Source organism: Lampris incognitus, chromosome 15 (genome assembly GCF_029633865.1).
Source record: "Lampris incognitus isolate fLamInc1 chromosome 15, fLamInc1.hap2, whole genome shotgun sequence".
NCBI lineage: Eukaryota > Metazoa > Chordata > Actinopteri > Lampriformes > Lampridae > Lampris > Lampris incognitus.
The window spans coordinates 46,375,309-46,400,018 of record NC_079225.1 but is presented as its reverse complement, the minus strand read 5'-3'; the positions used below and the strand labels follow the sequence as shown (position 1 = coordinate 46,400,018).

At 47.7% G+C, this 24,710-nt stretch overlaps 1 protein-coding gene across 3 annotated transcripts in view; it reads right to left on the bottom strand.

Annotated features, from left to right (window-relative positions):
• myo6a (myosin VIa) overlaps positions 1 to 24,710 on the bottom strand; it is a 190,685-nt gene that overhangs the window by 53,887 nt on the left and 112,088 nt on the right. For all 3 annotated transcript variants that reach the window (XM_056295131.1, XM_056295132.1, XM_056295133.1), the window contains exons 19-25: positions 20,907 to 20,945; positions 19,231 to 19,324; positions 10,024 to 10,154; positions 9,815 to 9,892; positions 8,469 to 8,598; positions 7,740 to 7,830; positions 4,820 to 4,970 (exon numbers count right to left, since the gene is read on the bottom strand). In XM_056295131.1, coding sequence (XP_056151106.1) covers positions 4,820 to 4,970; positions 7,740 to 7,830; positions 8,469 to 8,598; positions 9,815 to 9,892; positions 10,024 to 10,154; positions 19,231 to 19,324; positions 20,907 to 20,945 — 714 coding nt within the window. The remainder of the gene's footprint in view (positions 1 to 4,819; positions 4,971 to 7,739; positions 7,831 to 8,468; positions 8,599 to 9,814; positions 9,893 to 10,023; positions 10,155 to 19,230; positions 19,325 to 20,906; positions 20,946 to 24,710) is intronic.

Below are 24,710 nucleotides of genomic sequence, written 5' to 3'. Positions count from 1 at the left end.
CCAGGGGAGAGGAGAAGAGGAAGGCCAAAGAGGAGGTTTATGGATGTGGTGAGGGAGGACATGCAGGTGGCTGGTGTGACAGAGGAAGATGCAGAGGACAGGAAGAGATGGAGACGGATGATCTGCTGTGGTGACCCCTAACGGGAGCAGCCGAAAGTAGTAGTAGTAGTAGTAGTAGTAGTAGTAATAGTAGTATGTAGAGCAGCACCATGTCACCATAGCACAGCACCATTTTCTCTCTAAAAAGGTTTCTCTCTTAAGAGGTTTGCTGAAATTTTCAATGGAATCCTTGTTAACTCGCACGCATGCTTTACAAAAACATTGTGTCCATGTCACCTCCCGGGCTCTGTACTTACCTGCTGATAGCTATTCTTACACAAGTGAAGCCTGGCACACAACATAATGGCTTGACCATTGCATTTGTTACATCTGTCCCTCCTTCCACAGCCTCCACCTCAAAGGCTGCTTAACCTGAGCCACTCCCCAAGTGTCAGTCTCTCTGTGTTTGTATGAGTGGAGACAGGTGAGCAGAGCCTCACCAGCTGCAACCCATTCCTTAATCAAGCCAACCTGCTATAAAACACCAGCACTGCCACTTCCACCCTGCCAGATCGTACCCTCTGATCTGTACTGCATCCAGCCCTTGCTCACTGAATCTGTTTTTGTCAGTATTTTTGAACCTGCTGTTTGACTAACATTCTCCTTTTCACTGCAGTCATCCTGCTCTGCCTCCGGTCCCTCTTCTCCAGATTTTCACCTGCTCCAGATCGCTGCTCTGCCCGGCTCTCTCCACCACCCACGGTCTCTGCCCCCGGTCCTGTTTACCCAGCCCAATTCCCTCCCCTGTGTGTTTTTGCCTTAGCTGGCCCCCTATAATGAACTCCGAAGTCAGTTGGAAGCAAGTTTTGTGTCTGCGCCTGAGTCCTTCCTGAGTGTCCCGTACCAGCATTAGCACTGCTGATGCCCATGCTTTTCTGTGATCAATTACATTTTCGTAAGAGACATAAATGCCTGATCATGTACCATTTGTTAGGATTCTTGATGTTTATAGCCTTCCTGAGATGACTTAATAATAATCATTACATTTATATAGCACTATTATAGACACCCAAAGCACTTCATGTTGAAGGGGGGTAACTCACTTCAACCACCACCAATGTGTAGCACCATCTGGGTGATGCACGGCAGCCATTTTGCACCAGAATGCCCACCACACATCAGCTTGAGGTGGAGAGGGAGGAATCATTGAGCCAGTTACATGGGGGATGATTAGGGGGCCAGATGGAGAGAGCCAGGTTGGGAATGTTGCCAGGACACCGGGGAACCCCCTACTCTTTTTGATAAGTGCCATGAGATCTTTAATGACCACAGTGAATCAGGACCTCGGTTTAACATCTCATCCGAAGGACAGCATCTCATACAGCACATTGTCCCCATCACTGCACTGGGGCATTGAGATTTGTTATTTGTTTTTATTAGGACCCGAGGGAAGACTGCCCCCTACTGGCCCACCAACACCACTTCCAGTAGCAACTCAGTTTTCCCAGGAGGTCTCCCATCCAAGTACTAGTCAAGCCCACACCTGCTTAGCTTCTGTCATTTGGCAGCGCCAGGGTACATGTTGGTATGGCCGCCGGCATGAGGTTAATGGTGCCTGCAAGGCTAAACTGGATTGGGCTAAACTCACAAATGAGGACGTCTTGTCAAATGAGGACGTCTTGTCATACTATGGAAAAATGGGTGATGTATATCTACCCAAAGGTACAATTATGTGTTCTGATGTAAATTGTGATGAAATCTCTCACCGTAAGGACCTCTGTGCTATATATGACTGTATTGTGGGAGCTATGTATGAGGCCAGTAGATCATACTTTACTTTAGGTTGGAATAAGCATGTGGCTGCACATCGTGTAGAAGCTAAAGAGGAGTTTAAGGCTTGGGTTCTGGCAGGTAGGCCCAGACAGGGGCCTGTCCTGGATTACAAAAAGCTCACTAGTAGTAGGTATAAATATGCAGTTTGTTATGTTTGCAATCATGAACAAGTTATGAGAGCGGACTCTATGACTCTATACCATGCACTATATAGGGAGATTCTGGAGACAATAACACAGCTGAGTTGTGGAGGCAACATTACTTTGCTTTATTTAGCTGCGTTAAAAGTGACCTCTACAAAGTGGAAAATATTGCCAACAGTGATAGAGTGGGAATTAAACCAATGAGGTCTATCAAGCAATAATGCAACTATCTGATAATAAAGCAAGTGACTCAGATCAAATCACTGCAGAACCCCTAAAGTTTGCAAGCCCAAAGGTTGCAGCTCTTCTTGCCATTTGTTTTACTGACTTTATGACTCATGGACTGCTGCCAAACTCCGTTGTCCGTTACTGTTGTGCCTATCATCACGGACAAAGCTGGAGAAATTGGGAGCCTGAATAATTATAGGTCAGTTGCACTAGCCAGTGTGGTATCCAAAGTCCTGGAGAGGATTCTATTAGATTGTTTATGTGAATATATTGATACCACAACCAGCTTGGCTTCAGGGCTAAGCATGGTACTATTTATGTATCCATGCCTTGAAAGAAGTAGCTGAAATATATAGAAGGCAAAACTCCTCTGTTGTAATCGGCTTTATTTATGCCTCTAAGGCTTTTGACCGAGTTAAATCATCAAAAGTTGTTTCTGAAATTGAGTAAAAGGTGCGTGCCTGACAGCATCATAAGAATCCTGGCATGCCAACCAGAGTATACAGGTCAAATGGGGCAACAGTCTCCGCTCCCTCTGGCGTTGGTAATGGAGTACGATGGGGGGGGGGGGCACTTTCACAAGCCCTTTTTAACGTGCACATGAATGATTTATCTGACCAACTAACAACTAAGAGGCAGCAAAACTGGCCGTACAGTTTGTAACACTCTAATAAACCATCCTATGTATGCTGATGATCTGGCTGTTTCCCCTAGCAGAGCTGGGTCTCAACAGCTGCTGAATATATTCTCTGATTATGAAGTTAATCATGAATGTGCAGTAAAATGCTAAAAAGAGTGCAGTCATTATATGTGGAACAAAAGGGGATAAAGACCTTAACTTTCCAGATTTTTATCTGTCAGGGCAAATGCTGTGTGTTTGTAATGACACTAAATATCTGGGGCACTTCATTACAGATCAAATGTCTGATACCGATGACATGTATAGGCAGCGCCATATGTTACATGCTCAAGCTAACGTGTTCAGATCATGCTAAGATAAGTCTCTTTAGAGCATACTGCACTCCTCTCTTTACTACTCTCTTGTGGGTCAGGTTTAAAAAGGGGAGCATATCTCTTAAACAATACAAAGAAGCGGTTCAGTCACTTCTAATGCTGGCAAGGAAAGCCATCATGGTGAAGTGGGTCGGGGATGACCCTCCTTCTACTTCCATGTGGAAATCTCTAACCTCCAGGGCTGTGACCCTGGAAAAAATATGACACTATATTGATGGAAGGACTCGTCTTTTTCTGCAGAAATGGAAGAAACCATTGGAATCTCTGGGAGTTAAATATAATTTGGACTTAAGTGGGTACTAACTGTGGACAAATGATTGAACTGGGGACACTGGGTATGAATCGGATCCATGTATACAATAATTATTTAATTTCACTATATTGTTTCTCGCAGTGGTTAGCGCAGTCGCCTCACAGCAAGAAGGTCCTGAGTTCGAGCCCCGGGGTAGTCCAACCTTGGGGGGGTTGTCCCAGGTTGTCCTCTGTGTGGAGTTTGCATGTTCTCCCCATGTCTGTGTGGGTTTCCTCCGGGGGTTCCGGTTTCCCCCCACAGTCCAAAGACATGTAGGTCAGGTGACTCGGCCAAACTAAATTGTCCCTAGGAATGAATGAAAGGGTGTGTGTGTGTGTGTGTGTGTGTGTGTGGGCCCAGTGATGGCCTGGCGGCCTGTCCAGGGTGTCTCCCTGCCTGCCGCCCAATGACTGCTGAGATAGGCTCCAGCATCCCCGCGACCCTGAGAGCAGGATAAGCGGTTAAGATAATGGATGGATATTGTTTCTCTTATGTAAGTGCTGTGTCTAATTTTTTATTAATTGGTTAATCGCCCCCCCCACTTCTTTTATGGACCAGACCAGTTCTGTAACATTATGTTTTGTATGTACAGAAAATTTTAATTATCAAACAAAAAGGTGAGCACATAGGCTTCAGGTTGCCTATAATGATTTATGCAGATATATTTAAAAACCGAGGTGGCGTAGTGCAAGCGATTTGTTTTATAATTCAGGAGACAGCACCTTCCAGGCTCTTTTGAGAAATCTGATGTACAAATTTATTTGTCAACTGAATGATTCTCAGAACCTCATTATCATGCTGCTGTCAAATCCTGGTCTAGGTGTACAACACCAGTCACCGCTGTGGTGCTGTCTATATGTCTGTCTATGTGGGCACTGCCACGGTTTATAGTTGTCCTTTCATCACATTTCCCATTGAATCCAACACACAACCATTCAGAATCAGTATATAGAAAAATCTACTCTTGCTAGGGGGATGCAGCGCGTGGGAAGATCACGCTATTCCCCCCAGTTCACCCCCCCTCCCCAAACAAATGCCCCGACTGACCAGAGGAGGCACTAGTGCAGCGACCATGACACATACCCACATCCGGCTTCCCCCCTGCAGACACGGCCAATTGTGTCTGTAGAGATGCCCGACCAAGCTGGAGGTAACACAGGGATTCAAACCGGCGATCCCCGTGTTGGTAGGTAACGGAATAGACCACCACGCCACCCGGACGCCGAGCACGCAGCTTTTTAAGACACACATCTCAGTCGATCTCACTCACTTTAATTTTGGCCATCAGGGTGTCGATGAAAGCCTCCAGCTCTTGGACCTGCTGACTCATTTCCTGTTTGCCCTCCTTCAGGCCGGACACCACCTCATTGAAGCGGTCCATCCTCTTCTTCAGATTACGCACCTTGACCAGCCCGTCGATCCTGAAACACACATACATACACACACCACAGTTGGTGAAGAAGAACGTGTTTGTCGGTCAGAGCCCAGTCTCGCTGGTAAACTCCAGCAGGTGACTGCCCGGGTGTGCTGCTCGAGTCTGGACACCAGCTGGCAGGAAACGGGTAACAGGAAAGGACTTATGCAAATGACTGAATCAAGAAATGATTTCGTCCCTGACAAACAATCAAGAGGTTATTAAATCATGCCAATATGCACACACACACACACACACAAATGAGAGACCTGTGGCTTTACTGGTCCAGTGCTGAAGTACTTCTGAGCCCTGTCAGTGCTTCTGAAGTGGATTGTGAGTCTGTATTTTACTGTGGTGTGGTATTATGGACATCACTGTGTGTGTATTTTACTGTGGTGTGGTGTTATGGACATGGCTGTGTGTGTATTTTACTGTGGTGTGGTGTTATGGACATGGCTGTGTGAGTATTTTACTGTGGTGTGGTGTTATAGACATCACTGTGTGTGTATTTTACTGTGGTGTGGTATTATGGACATCACTGTGTGTGTATTTTACTGTGGTGTGGTATTATGGACATCACTGTGTGTGTATTTTACTGTGGCGTGGTGTTATGGACATGGCTGTGTGTGTATTTTACCGTGGTGTGGTGTTATGGACATGGCTGTGTGTGTATTTTACTGTGGTGTGGTGTTATGGACAGGGCTGTGTGTGTATTTTTCTGTGGTGTGGTGTTATGGACATGGCTGTGTGTGTATTTTACCGTGGTGTGGTGTTATGGACATGGCTGTGTGTGTATTTTACTGTGGTGTGGTGTTATGGACATGGCTGTGTGTGTATTTTTCTGTGGTGTGGTGTTATGGACATCAGTGTGTGTATTTTACTGTGGTGTGGTGTTATGGACATGGCTGTGTGTGTATTTTACTGTGGTGTGGTGTTATGGACATGGCTGTGTGAGTATTTTACTGTGGTGTGGTGTTATGGACATCACTGTGTGTGTATTTTACTGTGGTGTGGTGTTCTGGACAGCACTGTGTGTGTATTTTACCGTGGTGTGGTGTTATGGACATGGCTGTGTGAGTATTTTACTGTGGTGTGGTGTTATGGACATCACTGTGTGTGTATTTTACTGTGGTGTGGTGTTATGGACATGGCTGTGTGTGTATTTTACTGTGGTGTGGTGTTCTGGACAGCACTGTGTGTGTATTTTACTGTGGTGTGGTGTTATGGACATGGCTGTGTGAGTATTTTACTGTGGTGTGGTGTTATGGACATCACTGTGTGTGTATTTTACTGTGGTGTGGTATTATGGACATCACTGTGTGTGTATTTTACTGTGGTGTGGTGTTCTGGACAGCACTGTGTGTGTATTTTACTGTGGTGTGGTGTTATGGACATGGCTGTGTGTGTATTTTTCTGTGGTGTGGTGTTATGGACATGGCTGTGTGTGTATTTTACCGTGGTGTGGTGTTATGGACATGGCTGTGTGTGTATTTTACTGTGGTGTGGTGTTATGGACATGGCGGTGTGTGTATTTTTCTGTGGTGTGGTGTTATGGACATGGCTGTGTGTGTATTTTTCTGTGGTGTGGTGTTATGGACATCACTGTGTGTGTATTTTACCGTGGTGTGGTGTTATGGACATGGCTGTGTGTGTATTTTACTGTGGTGTGGTGTTATGGACATGGCTGTGTGTGTATTTTACTGTGGTGTGGTGTCATGGACATGGCTGTGTGTGTATTTTACTGTGGTGTGGTGTTATGGACATGGCTGTGTGTGTATTTTACTGTGGTGTGGTGTTATGGACATGGCTGTGTGTGTATTTTACTGTGGTGTGGTGTTATGGACATGGCTGTGTGTGTATTTTTCTGTGGTGTGGTGTTACGGACATCACTGTGTGTGTATTTTACCGTGGTGTGGTGTTATGGACATGGCTGTGTGTGTATTTTACTGTGGTGTGGTGTTATGGACATCGTTGTGTGCGGTTTGTCAGTCGCACAGCTCAGCTTCTTTCCAGGTCTTTGTGTGAGAAGTGTTTCTCTCGTCTCAGTTTAAAACAACTACCTTCTTTATACCCACAGGTGCCAAAAAGCTAAAAGTCGCAAGATGCCGCCACTCCATCAACGCCCGAACTACACTAGAGGAACATCCCCCCCCCAACCAAACACACCCAAACACAATCACACAGTCTGTTACCAGCAGCCAGCGGGAGGTTGGATTAAACCCTCCCCCCCCCCCCCCCACACACACACACGGTCTCTCTCTCACTCACACACGTACACACACACAGCCTCTCTCTCACTCATACACACACACACAAACACACACACACACACACACACAAACACACACAGTATCTCTCTCACTCTCACACACACACACACACACACACACACACACACGGTCTCTCTCTCACTCACACACGTACACACACACAGTCTCTCTCTCTCTCACTCACTCACACACACACACACACACACACACACACAAACACACACAGTATCTCTCTCACTCTCACACACACACACACACACACATACACAAACAATTGCATTGCCGGTTTATTAGCACTGGGAAATGTGTGTGTGTGTGTGCGTGCGTGTGTGTGTGTGTGTAAGTGAGAGATCTGCAAAAAGCATGACACCGTTAAGCTGTGAAGGTAGCATCAAATGAAGAAGAGGAAGAAGAGTAGGAGAGAGAGATGAGCGGAAGGAGAGAAAGAAGAGAAGAGAGAGACAGAGATGGAAGGAGAGAGAGTGAGAGAGAGAGATATAACCCACCGGGGTTTGTGTTTCCTCCTGCACAGCCACATCCGGACCGTCTTCTGCATCTTGATGCAGGCGCTCACCCTGTACAACATCTTATTCTTCACTGGGGGGGAAGGGGGGGCAGAGAGGGGGAGAAGGGAAAGACCGGCAAAAAAATGGAAATCAGCATGGGTTGAAAACATTTCACCAGGGGGACGTAGCACGTGGGAGGATCACGTTATTCCCCCCAGGTTCCCCTCCCCCCCCGAACAGGCGCCCTGACCGACCAGAGGAGGCGCTACTGCGGCGACCAGGACATATACCCACATCCGGCTTCCCACCTGCAGACACGGCCAATTGTGTCTGTAGGGACGCCCGACCAAGCCGGAGGTAACACGGGGATTCAAACCGCCGATCCCCGTGCTGGCAGGCAGCAGAATAGACCGCCACGCCACCCGGACGCCCACTTTATTTTTATTTCATTCATGCTCAAATCTGCTTTGTATGGACGACATGCCAATAAAGCTCACTGACTTGAAGCGAGGTTAACTGAGACAGACAGAAGGAGGGTTAAGACAGACAGACATGGCAGAACGTTAAGACAGCACAGAGCTGTCTGTCACCCAGTCTCCTGTGAGTGACAGACAGTCAGTAGGAGATGACACAAACACAGCTGACCCAAATGTTCCCGCCCTGTGTCCTGTCACACTGAACACGCCAACATACCACCGTGTACGGGACACGCGACCGTGTGTCGCTTACATTTGATGACGGACAAGGCGCACCACTGGACCTTCTTCCAGCGGCTGTGGATAAGCCACTTGTTGACTTTCTTCACCAGTTCTGCCAGGTGGTCCGGATCCGACTTCATAATCTGGTCAAACTCTGCAAACTGGAAGAAATGATGAGTGAGCAAAGAGAAGGCTTACACACTTCTTCCATCAGTCCATTCATTCATTCATCAGCCGCTTCTCCGGGGTCGGGTCGCAGTGGCAGCAAGCTAAGTAGGACACTCCAGACGTCCCTCTCCCCAGCAACGCCCTCCAGATCCTCCTGGGGGATCCCAAGGTGTTCCCGGGCCAGACTGGACATGTAGTCCCTCCAGCGAGTTCTGGGTCTACCCCGGGGTCTCCTCCCAGTTGGACGTGCCTGGTAAACCTCCAAAGGAAGGCGCCCAGGAGGCATCCTGATCAGATGCCCGAACCCCCTCAACTGGCTCCTTGTCGACGTGAAGGAGCAGCGGCTCTACTCCGAGCTCCCTCCGGATGTCCGAGCTCCTCACCCTATCTCTAAGGCTGAGCCCAGACCCCCTACGGAGGAAACTCATTTCAGCCGCTTGTATCCACCATCTCACCCGTTCTGTCACTACCCAAAGCTCATGACCATAGGTGAGGGCTGGAACTTTTTGCATCATCCTTCCTTTTTTGGGGGATTTTTTTCCTCCCCAATTGTATGCGGTCAATTACCCCACCCTTCCGAGCCGTCCCAGTCACTGCTCCACCCCCTCTGCCGATCCGGGGAGGGCTGCAGACTACCACATGTTCCTCCCATACATGTGGAGTCACCAGCCGCTTCTTTTCACCTGACAGTGAGGAGTTGCACCAGGGGGACGTAAGGCATCGGAGGATCACACTATCCCCCCCAGTTCCCCCTCCCCCCTGAACAGGTGCCCCGACTGACCAGAGGAGGTGCTAGTGCTGCGACTAGGACACATACCCACATCTGGCTTCCCACCCGCAGACACGGCCAATTGTGTCTGTAGGGACGCCCGACCAAGCCAGTGGTAACACGGGGATTCGAACCGGCGATCCCCGTGTTGGTAGGCAACGGAATAGACCACTACGCTACCCGGACGCCCCCCATCATCCTTCCTTGATGCCATCAAAACGGCCTAAAGGAAATAACCAGCCTAAACAAAGCGTGATGAATTATTCATCTTGTGAAGAAATGAATCCCCCATCTGCTGGCCAAGTTCCTCTGTCCTTAAACCCCCCCCCCCTCACCTCTGCAGCCATAATGCATTATGCACTGTCGTCAGTTTCCATGGGGAACACTATCTGTGTTAACTGCTGTGAAAGAAAAGAAAGGAGGCTTAAGAAGGACCTCACCTTCCCCGGACGGAAAAACACCCGCGTCAGGCCGAACTTGTAGTCGTTCTCGTTCAAGCCCAGTGCTTTGAATAAGGCCTGCAGCACAACATTCAGGACATCAGCGACAGGGGAAACATTAGCCGTGGCAAATATTAAACATATGAACGACAGCCTGGAGCTGGGAGAAGAGTCGGGCCGGGTCTGGCGCCGAGCCATGCAGGTCTGACCTTGCAGAAGAGGCGCGGGTCCAGCCGGGTCAGCTTGGGCGGCATGTACTTCTGGTACATGTTGTAGAGCTCATGGAAGGGAGCCCTGGAGGGGAAGCCCCCCTGCATGAGGTCCAGCACCGACACCATCCCTACGGAGAGGAGAAAGGGTCAAAAAGGTAGACACGGGGATGGACTGAAAAGTAACATTTCCTTCTTGGCGACAAGGGGCCAAATTTGTTTAAGTCAAGGTGAAAAGTCACTAATTTTTTTGGAGTGTTAAGGATTCGGCGTGTAATCCTGACCTTCGCTGCTCGGTAAAAACAAGTAAGAACAAATCAAAGTAAGCAAGACCAGGACACTCAAACAGAAAGGTAGTGGATACACAATCATTGATGCAATCACTGAAAAGTTTGCCAAGTGTGAGACAAGTCTCTTTTTTTTTGGAATCCCCCCCCCCTTTTCTCCCCATTGTATCCTGCCAATTACCCCACTCTTCCGAGCCGCCCCGGTCTCTGCTCCGCCCCCTCTGCTGATGTGGAGTCACCAGCCGCTTCTCTTCACCTGACAGTGAGGAGTTTCACCAGGGGGACGTAGCACGTGGGAGGATCACGCTATTCCCCCCAGTTCCTCCTCCCCCCTGAACAGGCGCCCCGACCGACCAGAGGAGGTGCTAGTGCAGCGACCAGGACACATACCCACATCCGGCTTCCCAGCCACAGACACGGCCAATTGTGTCTGTAGGGACGCCCGACCAAGCCGGAGGTAACACGGGGATTCGAACCGGCGATCCACGTGTTGGTAGGCAACAGAATAGAGCGCTACGCTACCCGGATGCCCTGTGAGTCAAGACTTAAGGAGATTTTTTTTTTTTTTGAGATACTTTATTGACCCTCGTGGGGAAATTACGCTCTGCATCTAACCCATCGTAGCTGTGTAGCTAGGAGCAGGGGGCAGCCGACGTGCAGCGCCCGGGGACCACCTCCAACTGGTCTTGCCCTGCCTCGGTCAGGGACGCAGACAGGACTATCAACCCTCACATACATATCTTTTTGATGGTGGGGGAAACTGGAGCACCCGGAGAAAACCCACCGCAGACATGGGGAGAACGTGCAACCTCCACACAGAGGACGACCTGGGATGACCCCTAAGGTTGGACAACCCCGGGGTTTGAACCCAGGACCTTCTTGCTGTGAGGCGACAGCGCTAACCATTGCGCCACCGTGCCGCCAAACATAAGATGAAGAACCACCAAGACTGGTTTAATGATCCTGACCCGGAACTCCAACTGAGATGTACGTTAGACAGCAGCAGCTGTCAGGACGGGGGCCGGGCCTAATCCGACGGGCTTCCATCAAACTCACTGCATGGACAAGGACAGCTCACAGAAAACAGGTTCAAGATGACAAAATATTACCTTTACTCTGCAAGTACTGCTCGCTTCTTCATATACACACACTTTTGTGTTTCCCCCCCCAAAGATAATAGCAACACATCCTCATTGTCGAGCCGTTGTTGCCAAACTTAAGAAGAACTTACCACTGCTGCATCACCAACACACAAGAACAACTTGGCTGTTCCACAGAAGCATTTCCGTTTTATCAACAGAGGCAGGCGTTCAACCGAAACTTCACATCAAGTTTTGTGAGCCCCATGCAGTGAAAATTAATAATTCACATCCATATAATTAATAATTCATATCCAGCAACTAAGAAATGACCAGTAAATGCTGTTTCCAAACTTAGTGCAAACAGACTGCCACAGCCCTGTCCCAGAGGAAGACCATGCCACGCGAGGTTGACGTTCTAACACAAACATTTTTTAACACGACTTCAGAAAAAAGAATACTTTTTACAGCAGCCGAAACATTTACATTTCATTATTATTTCTATTATTATTTCATTTCATTATTATTATTTATTTTTATTATTGTTTTATTTTACTAATGTTATTTATAATTTTATTTTTTCAAAATATTATTCTATTTTACTGTTATTATTTATAATCATTATTATTTTATCATTTTATTTACCGTATTTACATAACACCTTTGTGGACCACTAGCAGGTCGTGGCCCACACTGAGGAAAATGTTCTAGTACAGCAACGAGGCTCACTTTTCCTCTTTTGTGTCCACCATCAGCCAGGGATCATGTGTCCGGCGTTAACCGTTCTGACTGGCTTGTCAATAGGAGCCTTCTCGTATCTCACTGCGGTTACAATCCCCAGCGCTGGTGGGTTGCGGTGATGAGAGGAAGGGAGTGGAGAGCAGAATAGAAATCATTCAAGAGCCTAGACGGGGGACTGACTTACAGAGCTGATCTGCAGAAAATACAGTAAACTGTCCACATATATACTGGATAAGCAGGCCACATGAGAAAGCTGAAACAGCACAAAATTACAAAGTTCTCACACACTTTTCTGAAATACAGTTTTCTTTTTGTGAAACAAGTTATGGTTTTTTTTGATAAACTTAATTTACCTCCATTACAAAATGCCCTGGTGTGTTTTAAATCTAATTTGTCATTTCCACTTGCCAGCTGAAGTAAGGTGGGTATTAATGCTCTTCTGACTGTAAAAGTTCTCCTGGACTTGGCTGGGACACAAGCAGCCAACTTTTACCCTTCACACTGAACACGAGGCCACTATCTGCCGGGCAGGGAGGATGAGACAGAGGCTGGAATGGATTCTGTCACTCAGAACAGACCTTGTCATGAGCTGCAAACACGTCTAGCACCAGAAGATCAGAAGACCAGAAGATCAGAAGACCAGAGGACCAGAGGACCAGAAGACCAGAGGACCAGAAGGCCAGTGGACCAAAAGACCAGAGGACCAGAAGATCAGAAGACCAGAGGACCAGAGGACCAGAAGGCCAGAGGACCAGAAGATCAGAAGGCCAAAAGACCAGAGGACCAGAAGACCAGAGGACCAGAGGACCAGAAGGCCAGAGGACCAGAGGAGAGAGACAGCTGGGGCAGCGAGCTGCTGCCACTCGCTTAACAAAAAACAACTTCTTCTTTTGTCATACTAATCTATCCATCCATCTTCAGGAGGGGTGTACAATATAATGGCCAATACTTGTTTAAAAAAGTGTTTATGAGGGGTGTCTGGGTGGCATGGCAGTCTATTCCGTTGCCTACCAACACGAGGATCGCTGGTTCGAATCCCTATATTTCCTCCGGTTAGGTTGGGCGTCCCTACAGACACAATTGGCTGTGCCTGTGGTTAGGAAGCCTGATGTGGGTATGTGTCCTGGTCGCTGCACTAGCGCCTCCTCTGGCCGGTCGGGGCGCCTGTTCAGGGGGGAGGGGGAACTGGGGGGAATAGCGTGATCCTCCCACGTGCTACGTCCCCCTGGTGAAACTCCTCACTGTCAGGTGAAAGGAAGCGGCTGGTGACTCCACATGTATGGGAGGAGGCATGTGGTAGTCTGTAGCCCTCCCCGGATCAGCAGAGGGGGCGGAGCAGCGACTGGCATGACTGGGAAGAGTGAGGTAATTGGCTGGGTACATTTGGGGTGGAAACCCCCCCCCCCTCCCAAAAAAATGTGTTAATGGTATCAGGATATTCATTCATTCATATATCCGATATGTCACATTAATATGACGATGCATTAATGTGTCGATGACAGTGACAGGCGTCGATGGAAAGACAGGTGGCGCTACAGCCAACAAAGAAATGCCTGCTGTGTAGTCACACTGAAACAGAAATAGACCAGTCTATTTTGAATGGATAAGGTTAATATTTAACTTTATGTGCATTTCTAAAACCTTTTTCTTTTTGCCCCTTTTTCTCCCCAGTTGTACTTGCCGAGCCGTCCCGGTCTCTGCTCCACCCCCTCTGCTGATCCAGGGAGGGCTGCAGACTACCACATGCCTCCTCCCATACATGTGGAGTCGCCAGCCGCTTCTTTTCACCTGAGAGTATGGCGTTTCACCAGGGGGAGGTAGCGCTATTCCTCCCAGTCCCCCCCCCCCCCGCCCGAAGAGGTGCACTGACTGACCAGAGGAGGCGCTAGTGCAGCGACCAGGACACATACTCACATCCGGCTTCCCATCTACAGACACGGCCAATTGTGTCTTTAGGGACACCCAACCAAGCCGGAGTTAACATGGGGATTCGAACCGCCGATCCCCATGTGGGTAGGCAACGGAATAGACTGCCACACCACCTGGACACCCTTCTAAAACCTTTTTATGATAACTGAAGGGAGCAGATTTACAACAGACAGTCTTCATGGAGGCCACAGGGTGGCGGTCTCATTTTACAGAGAGGCTTTAAGGATCCACCGGTCGCAGAACAAATATAAGAGCGAAGACGTCTGAACATGTTCCGCAAGAGAGGTGTGACATGTGTCACGTGTCCTCGCTCTAGGGTGAAGTCATGTGTTCCTCTACTTCAGTGCACGCAGACACTTGGAAACAGTGTTTCATGATGAATCAGGGCAGGCGGTAATAAAGTGTTGATTTATACACGTCGGCATCACAGTTACAGCAGAGTAAGAGAGGAAGTACACCAGTGGACACTAACACACACACGGTGGGACTGCAATCAAACCAACAATACCACGAACACCATTACTCGAAATAACCACGGAAACAACTGGTTATAAAATACAATATCGTGCATCTTTCATACATGGTACTGGTTTGCAGGGTTCTTCAACTAATGAGTCATCAGCAGTGCCTCCGTTTTTAGGAACGAGCACCATGTAGTGCAAAGGCCTATTGTATTTGTGGGGATTATCATCATCAGCGTCATCATTATTATTATATATTAAAATGCATTTCTGAGGTGCTGGGGCTGCTTGAAAACTCACGAAACGTTGCACATGTATCAGAAGTGGAGAGCATCAACAGCAGATTGGTTCAATAGCACCCCGAAGCAATTTTCAAAGTCAACGCCCCCGCCTTTAAAATTGACGTAGATGTAAGAAATCTGGTAGGCAAATGTAAGATCTCCAGGCTTACAAAAAATCCTCTTGGAGCCATACCCCAAGTCCAACAGGAAGTCAGCCATTTTTAATTTACTGTGCAATTTTTGCCCAGTTGTTGCCATTTCCGTGCATTGTGCATCAGCGAACTCCTCCTGGAGAATTAACCAGAGGGACTGCAGAGTTGGTCTGTGACATATCAAGACCTGTGTGATGCTAAATTGCAAAGCTTCTGAGTTTTCACGGAATGCCTTCGACGTGGCGTGCCAGTCAATATGCATGTTAGCATGTTTGATTTTCATGTCCTCAGAAAACCCATTCTGGCCAAGGCTGAGGAGGACAGACAGGTTTTCTATTCTGGAAATGTTTTTGTGAACTGGGAGTGTGGGTTTTTTTTTTTGTGAGCAAAAACTGCTTTTATTCGTGCAAATTTACAGATTTCTTACCGCCTCGAGCAGTGTAAATCCAGCTTGTTCGGTGCTCGATCTCAGCATTTGAGGGGAACTTCAACCCTTTTCTCAATTTCTTCAACTTTGGCTTTCAAACACTTCCTGCATCAGATCTCAGCAAAGTTTTAAGTGGGAGAGACAGCATGCTAACTGCTGTGCATTCCCCGTTCTTTTTGTTATATTGGGAGAGACATGTTGTTTGTTATTTAGTCAGGCACTTTGGCCAGGTTGTGCAGTAAGGTCCTAGTTGGGTGTGTGGGGGGGTTACGTCATCAACTTGTTGTGCCGCGGCTGCATATCCTTCCATTACAGAGCATACGTTTGTGAAAGAGTAAGTTATGAATACAGGATGTATATGTAGCGGTTGTGTATGTGGGACAATGGTTGTATGCCATCCATATTAGGTTGAATATAAGTGGCGGCGACCTGTGTGTGTTATCTGAGCTGTTTGCTGCTACTATGTGTTAATCTGACTCCCTCGCTAACAGAGCCTTTAGCGCCAATCAGCTAGGTGTGCACCGTATGTATACGACATGTGCACATAGATCCAGCTAGGTGTGCACCTTATGTATACGACATGTGCACATAGATCCAGCTAGGTGTGCACCTTATGTATACAACATGTGCACATACATCCAGCTAGGTGTGCAACTTATGTGTGAGACCTGTGCACACATATCCAGCTAGGTGTGCACCTTATGTATACAACATGTGCACATAGATCCAGCTAGGTGTGCACCTTATGTGTAAGACCTGTGCACACAGATCCAGCTAGGTGTGCACCTTATGTATATGACATGTGCACATAGATCCAGCTAGGTGTGCACCTTATGTATACAACATGTGCACATACATCCAGCTAGGTGTGCACCTTATGTGTGAGACCTGTGCACACATATCCAGCTAGGTGTGCACATTATGTATATGACATGTACACATAGGTCCAGCTATGTGTGCACCTTATGTATATGACATGTGCACATAGATCCAGCTAGGTGTGCACCTTATGTGTAAGACATGTGCACATAGATCCAGCTAGGTGTGCACCTTATGTATACGTCATGTGCACATAGATCTATGTCACTGTGTGGCATTGTGTTGGCTGTGTTATTATGCACTGTGCTTAAAAGTGTGTACGTGGAACGCTAGCTAAGTTAGTCTATTAGCCATTTATGCTTATACTGCACCTGTGATTCTTTCAATTTGGGAAGATGGTGGCATAGACTTGCATTTGCGGTGGCCTCACCCAGTGCCAATTATGCAGTATCTTTGTCCATGTCTGCATCTGCATCTAAGTTTGTGTCATCGTGTGAAGTTTTTATTTTGATCGTCGATTTCGCTTGGCTCGGAGAGCTGGCGCTGGATCAGCTGAGAGAGCTGGGTCTGCTGCATTCTGTGGGCCCGAAGAACAAACACCACGGGCGGTCTGACAGGATGCAAAGCAGCTAAGATAACTGCTAGCCCATGGCCCTGCCTGAGAGGAAACACCAAGGTGGTCTGGTGGCGGCCTCGCCTAGTGTCGACTGTGCGGTGTTTTTGTCTGCGTCGGTCTCGCATGTGGCGTGAGGGGGAGGTGTCGAGAGGGTGTGGCCAAAGAGCTGGCGTTGGATCGGCTGGGGGAGCCTGGTCTGCTGCATCCGATTGGCCCTGCCTGGAGCTGCGCCTGAGGGGGAAACGCTGAGGGCAGTCTAACAGGATGTGGAAGCATGGCAGGCTAAGCTAACTGCTAGCCCATGCAGACCAGCAGTTCTGACAGTCATCCTGGCTGGCGTTTGTTCTCTGGAGGGTGGAGTTGTTGGACTGTGTTGTACTGGGAGGACTATGTTGCACTGGGAGGACTGTGTTGTACTGGGAGGATTGTGTTGTACTGGGAGGACTGTGTTGTACTGGGAGGACTGTGTTGCACTGGGAGGACTGTGTTGCACTGGGAGGACTGTGTTGCTGGGTTTTTTTTGTTGCTCTGTTCTCTCTGTTTTTGTATGCTTTTGTATGTTTTTGGAGGTTTTTGGATATGTGTATATGTGTTGCACTGCTGTGGGCTGGGGAAAATGGAATTTCGTTCCTTTTGTGTACGTAGTACATAATATGAAATGACAAATAAAATGTTCCTGCTTCCTGATATCTGGTATTTACATCTGATAATAATAAATGTGTGTATTTCTTATTCTGTCTTACAGAAACCACTCAGCCATTCTTCCGTCCCTGATCTGTTGCTCGTTCATTAAACATTATTCTAAGGATTCATCTGTATTTTTTTTTCATCTTCATCACTACCACTGTTCTCTGAAGCTGTGGCGTTTGTGTGTGTGTGTGTGTGTGTGTGTGTGTGTGTGTGTGTGTGTGTGTGTGTAAAACTGGATGGTGAGTCAGCCCAGCTGGAACTGCTGCATTCTGTTTATTTGGCCTTCGTGCAAAATGTTGACTTTGTATTCAGGCAATTTCTGACATGTGGAGAGCTTGATGCCAGGGTTGTTTCACACAGCGCTGACACTGAACAGCCCATAATGTTTACTCACCGCAAAACAACAAGGACTCTGTTAGAGGTAAAATAGAGGTAAAATAGAACAAATGAGCTGAACTTTATCGGCTCCTGGGAGGAAAACTGAGTCTGCCTGAGAAAGAATGGCGGTGTCGGTTTGGGGATCTAACAGTGAGGGGATGCTAAAGTTTATGTAACAAGTAATAAATGACATAAAAAATACAGTAAAAATAAAACATTAACATTTAATGTCTCCATGACACTAACAAAGCTAACACCATTTCTCACTAGGCGGTCGTTGAGAGATTATACAAAATGACCAACGTTTTGCTAATTTACAGGCGGGTGTAAAGAGCTTAGACAGTGGATGTAGAGCGTGAGCATCATTCATTTCAACCAACGAATACCCTGCTCTGAGCCTTGTTCACACTCACGCATGGAGTCAATGTACTTTTCAAGAACAATAAACCAACAGAAGGCCACCACGGGGACTCCTATCTGTGTTGGTCTCAAAGACGACTGCCCTTATCAACAGCCATGCCGCACAGCCTCTACTTTTCTATTTTCACCTGCATCATTTTCAGGCAGGTAACACAAAGTTATCCAAAAAAAATCTAATTTTAATAACTACTTTTTGCAGCTCTCTTTCTGTGGTCTTTTGCAAACAACAGGTAAAAACGATACTTCTTCTCTCTACATGCCCACGAGTGATGTCATCACTGCAGCCGATTCTGATTGGCTGACTCAGTGCAGCAATTTCTGCAGTCACAAACCCCGGTGAAATGGTGAGCAGAACTAATGCCATGTTTTACCAACACATTTAACACGACTCCATCCAAGCCAAGACTGCAGAATCTGCTCTGAACAATAATAAACCTGGTGTCAGGGAAACTGGGGGACGGGCGTGGGAAGGTCTGCTCCACCCGACAAGCACCCCATGAAGAAGAAACAAAACAAACAAACAAATGAATATTGTGAATGGATCTGCCCCCCCGTTTTTCTCCCCTGTTTTTCTTGGCCAATCACCCCGCTCTCTGAGCCGTCCCGGTCACTGCTCCACCCCCTCTGCCGATCCGGGGAGGGCTGCAGACTACCACATGCCTACTCCCATACATGTGGAGTCACCAGCCACAGGCGCCCCGACCGACCAGAGGAGGCACTAGTGCAGCGACCAGGACACATACCCACATCAGGCTTCCCACCCGCACACACGGCCAATTGTGTCTGTAGGGACGCCCGACCAAGCCGGAGGCAACACGGGGATTCGAACCAGTGATCCCCGTGTTGGTAGGCAATGGAATAGACTGCTACGCTACCCGGAGGCCCCTTTAATGGATGTGTTTTAAATGAAAACTGGTATGTACTGACCAGAACACTGCAGCTGAGAGAGAATCTGAGCCCCCTCAAACTTGTGACTGATCATCTTCAGGTTGGGCTTAATACAACGAATAAAACTGGACCCCTGAGAGAGAGACACAGAGAGAGAGAGAGAGAGAGAGAGAGAGAGAGAGAGAGACAGACAGACAGACAGACAGACAGACAGACAGACAGACAGACAGACAGACAGACAGACAGACAGACAGACAGAGAGATTCAGAAAGAGAGAGAGAGTTGAATTTTAAACAACTCCTTATTTTACATAAAACAGAACTTCAACAATGACGTGTCCATTTCACAACATCAACATAAGAAGCTCCTTTATATGAAAACATCCAAAGAGGGCTTGTTTTAAAAGTGGTTCAAGTCACATCTTCCCCAAAGGGTTCAAAAAATACTCTGCAAAAACAGAATTAAACACCAGCTGCCCCTCACTGACTGAGCAAATGTCTGTAGTGAAACACCACCGACAAGAAACTCATTTAAGTTGTTCATCAGAGTAAAGAAACTGAAATCCACTCGGACCCTCGCCCTCAGCCCCGCGATGAACAAAAGAAGTACATCTTCCTCTGAACCATAATTAATTAATTCCACTTAGAGAGAGGCGGAGGGACAGAGAGAGAGGCACACAGGGACAGAGAGAGCGATACAGAGAGAGAGAGAGAGACAGAGGGACAGAGAGAGACACACAGGGACAGAGAGAGAGACATACAGGGACAGAGAGAGCGATACAGAGAGAGAGAGAGACAGAGGGACAGAGAGAGAGACACACAGGGACAGAAAGAGAGACACACAGGGACAGAGAGAGAGACACACAGGGACAGAGAGAGCGATACAGAGAGAGAGAGAGAGACAGAGGGACAGAGAGAGACAGAGGGACACAGAGAGAGACATACAGGGACAGAGAGAGAGAGACACAGGGACAGAGAAAGCGATACAGAGAGAGAGAGACAGAGGGACAGAGAGAGACACACAGGGACAGAGAGAGCGATACAGAGAGAGAGACAGAGGGACACAGAGAGACATACAGGGACAGAGAGAGAGAGACACAGGGACAGAGAAAGCGATACAGAGAGAGAGAGACAGAGGGACAGAGAGAGAGACACACAGGGACAGAAAGAGAGACACACAGGGACAGAGAGAGAGACACACAGGGACAGAGAGAGCGATACAGAGAGAGAGAGAGAGACAGAGAGAGACAGAGGGACACAGAGAGAGACATACAGGGACAGAGAGAGAGAGACACAGGGACAGAGAGAGAGACACACAGGGACAGAGAGAGAGAGACAGAGGGACACAGAGAGACAGAGGGACACAGAGAGAGACATACAGGGACAGAGAGAGAGAGAGACACAGGGACAGAAAGAGCGATACAGAGAGAGAGACAGAGACAAACAGAAAAGTAAAGTTATGCCTCAAGTTGTATCTGTGAATCTGAGTGACAGATTTAAACTTAACTCACATCCTGTGGGTTAAAGGATAACACAGGAAGTACTGAACTCACATCCTGTGGGTTAAAGGATAACACAGGAAGTACTGAACTCACATCCTGTGGGTTAAAGGCTAACACAGGAAGTACTGAACTCACATCCTGTGGGTTAAAGGATAACACAGGAAGTACTGAACTCACATCCTGTGGGTTAAAGGGTAAAACAGGAAGTACTGACCGTGCTGCGGAGCTTTTCCAACAGAATATTCAGCTGCGTCTAAACAGGAGACACAAGAATAAAGTTTGATTTTAATTCATCAGACAACATTTAACTTCTGGTTCTGGTTCTGTTCTGGTTCTGATTCCAACACACCGTAAGAGGTTCAGTTCAAATCCACAGCTTTGTTTTCTTTTAGTCCACCTCTTCCATCCTCAGACAAGCCGCGAGGCTTAATCTAATCATAGTTTATGTATCTTTGGTCGTTTCATATCATTTCCAGTGATGTTTAAGTGATGTACATCACACCCATACGACCCTAATCTGTCATGTTATACTGAAAGACAGCTTGATTTTTTTATTTCAAAACAAATCAAGAGAAAAAACAAACTATAAACTCTTTCAAAGTGACGGAGAGCCAAAAAACAAAAAAATCTAACAAATGCTGGTGCTTCTCCAGGACAGAAGGAAAAGTCCTCAACTGGGAAAGTCCAAACCTTTGCAGATCAGCTGTTTTACATCCTGACGGTGGTGAGTAGTAATGTGATCAAATGAAGGCCTGGTTTCCCCCATAACCTCATATAGCAGTTTGGTAGTAACCGCTGCAAGAGAAGTGAGGTGGAAATCTAAATCCATGCACGTGTCAAGTGAACTCGGCTGCGCGGTCCTGAGTTATGTTTTACATTCAGCAGTGGCCACGCTCGCAGGACTTACACCGCCAGCATGTAAACGATGTTGGTAATTTGGTCTGCAGGGCATTGAAACAATTAAGCTGAGGTCACTGACAGCCACGTGATCAGTGGCTGGAGACTCAGCCGGGCTGACAGAGATGTCACCCGGCCTCCGGCCAGCAGCCGGCTGCAGCCTCTGATAGGTCCGCACAGGACAGCCTCCTCATGAAGCTGCAGAAAGAGGCTCTAGAGACACCTCATCATGACCCTGACGGCTAACAGTCCTGAGGAGACTAAATTAATGCATGCCATTGTCCCCCCCCCACCCTTTCTCCCCAACTGTACCCATCCAATTACCCCACACTTCCAAGCCGCCCTGGTCTCTGCTCCACCCCCTCTGCTGATCCGGGGAGGGCTCCAGACTACCACATGCCTCCTCCCATACATGTGGAGTCACCAGCTGCTTCTTTTCACCTGACAGTGAGGAGTTTCACCAGGGGGACGTAGCACGTGGGAGGATCACGCTATTCCCCCCAGTTCCCCCTCCGCCCTGAACAGGCGCCCCAACCGACCAGAGGAGGCGCTAGTGCGGCGACCAGGACACATACCCACATCCGGTTTCCCACCCACAGACACGGCCAACTGTGCCTGTAGGAACGCCCGACCAAGCCGGAGGTAACATGGGGATTCGAAACGGCGATCCCAGTGTTGGTAGAACACGGAATAGACCGCTACACCACCCGGATGCCCCCATTCACGCCATTATTTTAAATTGATTCAACGTGGAGGAAGCGCTCCGATATGTTTTTGTTTTTGCAAGGGGAACTCTTTCTAAAAGTACAGACTCTATCAACACAGCAGTTTTTCTTTGCTCTAAATACTATGAGCTGGTGTTAAACTCAAGACACAGTACATCACCCCGGCTCTTAGCTTATGCTGATTGGAGTGCCAGCCAAATGGGAATCAGATGAGTTTTTGCGGCGTACAACCGTTCATAAATAGGCAGAATATGAATCAGAATCAGTTCTGTGAATGCAGAGCATCCCCGAGCCTGCACGTAACTCATCCCAACAGCTGTTTGTGCGTTGTTGACAGGTACAACAACACCGCTATACACATAGTTACACCACCCTGCAACAACAGAAGTAAAAACTCTGGTTCTTTTCTCCTCTGTTACACTCCTGTGTTATTGATGACACGTGTCATCAATAACACAGGAGTGTAATAACACAGCATCCATCTGGGCTGTGCTGTTTCAAGCCCAGGACGCCTGGCTGCATGTGGGCTGCTGGTCCTGGTGCTGATGAATCATTTAACTTTTCCTGCTGTTTAGAGTCTCTATATAATCACAGTGTGTAAATGTATATGCTACAAGTAATTAGGTTAGTTATCACAATTACTTAGGCACAGGACACACGTGTGTGCATATATTAAGACATAAGAAACACAACCAGAATTAATTGTAGCTTGACTGTATGTGTGTGTGTGTGTGTGTGTGTGTGTGTGTGTGTGTGTGTGTGTGCGTGTGTGTGAAGAGGCTCATGGTGTTTATCAATATAACATAATGAGCTGCCCACTAATGTTAACAACAGCATGGTCATATTGTACATTGATAATCTGTGTTTCCACTTTGAAGATGGCGGCACGAACTCACGTTTGCGGCGGCCTCACCCAGTACCGTCCATGCAGTGTCTTTGTCCATGTCTAAGTTTTGTTTTTGTTTGATGGCTGGGAGAACTTGGTCTGCTGCGTCCTGTGGGCCCAGGGACCACAGCCCTGACCGGAGCTGTGCCCGAAGAGGAAACACCAAGGGCGGTCTGACAGGATGAGAAGCGGGGCAGGCTAAGCTAACTGCTAGCCCATGTAAACCGGCGGTTCCAACAGTCATCCTGGCTGGTGTTCCTTCTCCTGGGCAGTGATTTTTTTTTTTTAGTTTAGATATATGTGTTAGATTAAATATATGTGTGTTAGTTTAGGTATATGTGTTCTTGTAGTTTGGATGTGTTTTTGTCTTTGTGTTGCACTGCTGTGGGCTGTGTTGCACTGCTGTGGGCTGTGTGTTGAACTGCTGTGGGCTGTGTGTTGAACTGCTGTGGGCTGTGTGTTGTACTGCTGTGGGCTGTGTGTTGTACTGCTGTGGGCTGTGTTGAACTGCTGTGGGCTGTGTGTTGTACTGCTGTGGGCTGTGTGTTGTACTGCTGTGGGCTGTGTGTTGAACTGCTGTGGGCTGTGTGTTGCACTGCTGTGGGCTGTGTGTTGAACTGCTGTGGGCTGTGTGTTGAACTGCTGTGGGCTGTGTGTTGAACTGCTGTGGGCTGTGTGTTGAACTGCTGTGGGCTGTGTGTTGAACTGCTGTGGGCTGTGTGTTGCACTGCTGTGGGCTGTGTGTTGTACTGCTGTGGGCTGGGGGAAACCATGTTTCGTTTCGTTTCATGTGCGCTAGTGCATGAAATGAAATGACAAAGTGTTTGTGGTTCTGGTTCTGATATTGTATTTTCCTCCTGGATGGGCTGAAACGAGCAGACAGACGAAGCTTCTTGGCTGAACTGAACCTGTGAACCTGACTGATGGACTTGTCGTGTGTCATAAACAACTTCCAACCAAACATAACCACACACATCCGACGTCAACAACCGCTTCTGCCTCCAGGTTTCCTCATGCAAGTTTTTTGGTCTCCATGATGATGGTGGTCGCATGGCTCGGGTCCTGGATTGTTCCGGTGGCGTCTGGATACTGCTTGGCATCCTCCTCATCATATTCTTCATATATCTTATAATGCCATTATAATTGTGTTATCCTCTTTCAGCGTTGTGTTGTGTAAATTGTGTAAACACAACATCATGGCATGTTGTGCGTCTTGGGAGAGAGATCCTCCTCTGTTGCTCTCCCTGAGCTTTCCTCCTGTTGTTTCAAATAAAAACCTATACAAAGGACACCGTTTGCTGTTAACTGCGTGCGTTGCCATGTTTCCGTGACACCACGTCTGTTATCTCTGCAAACTTGGGCCTAATTATCCTACCCAGTACGGTGACTTAGAACTCCGACATAAACGGCTGAAGGTCGGATTTTTCCAAGTTCCAACTTCAATGGAATGCAGTGCCAGTCATGCTTGTGTAATTCCAACTTTTGAATTTGGCCAATCAGCACCATTCAG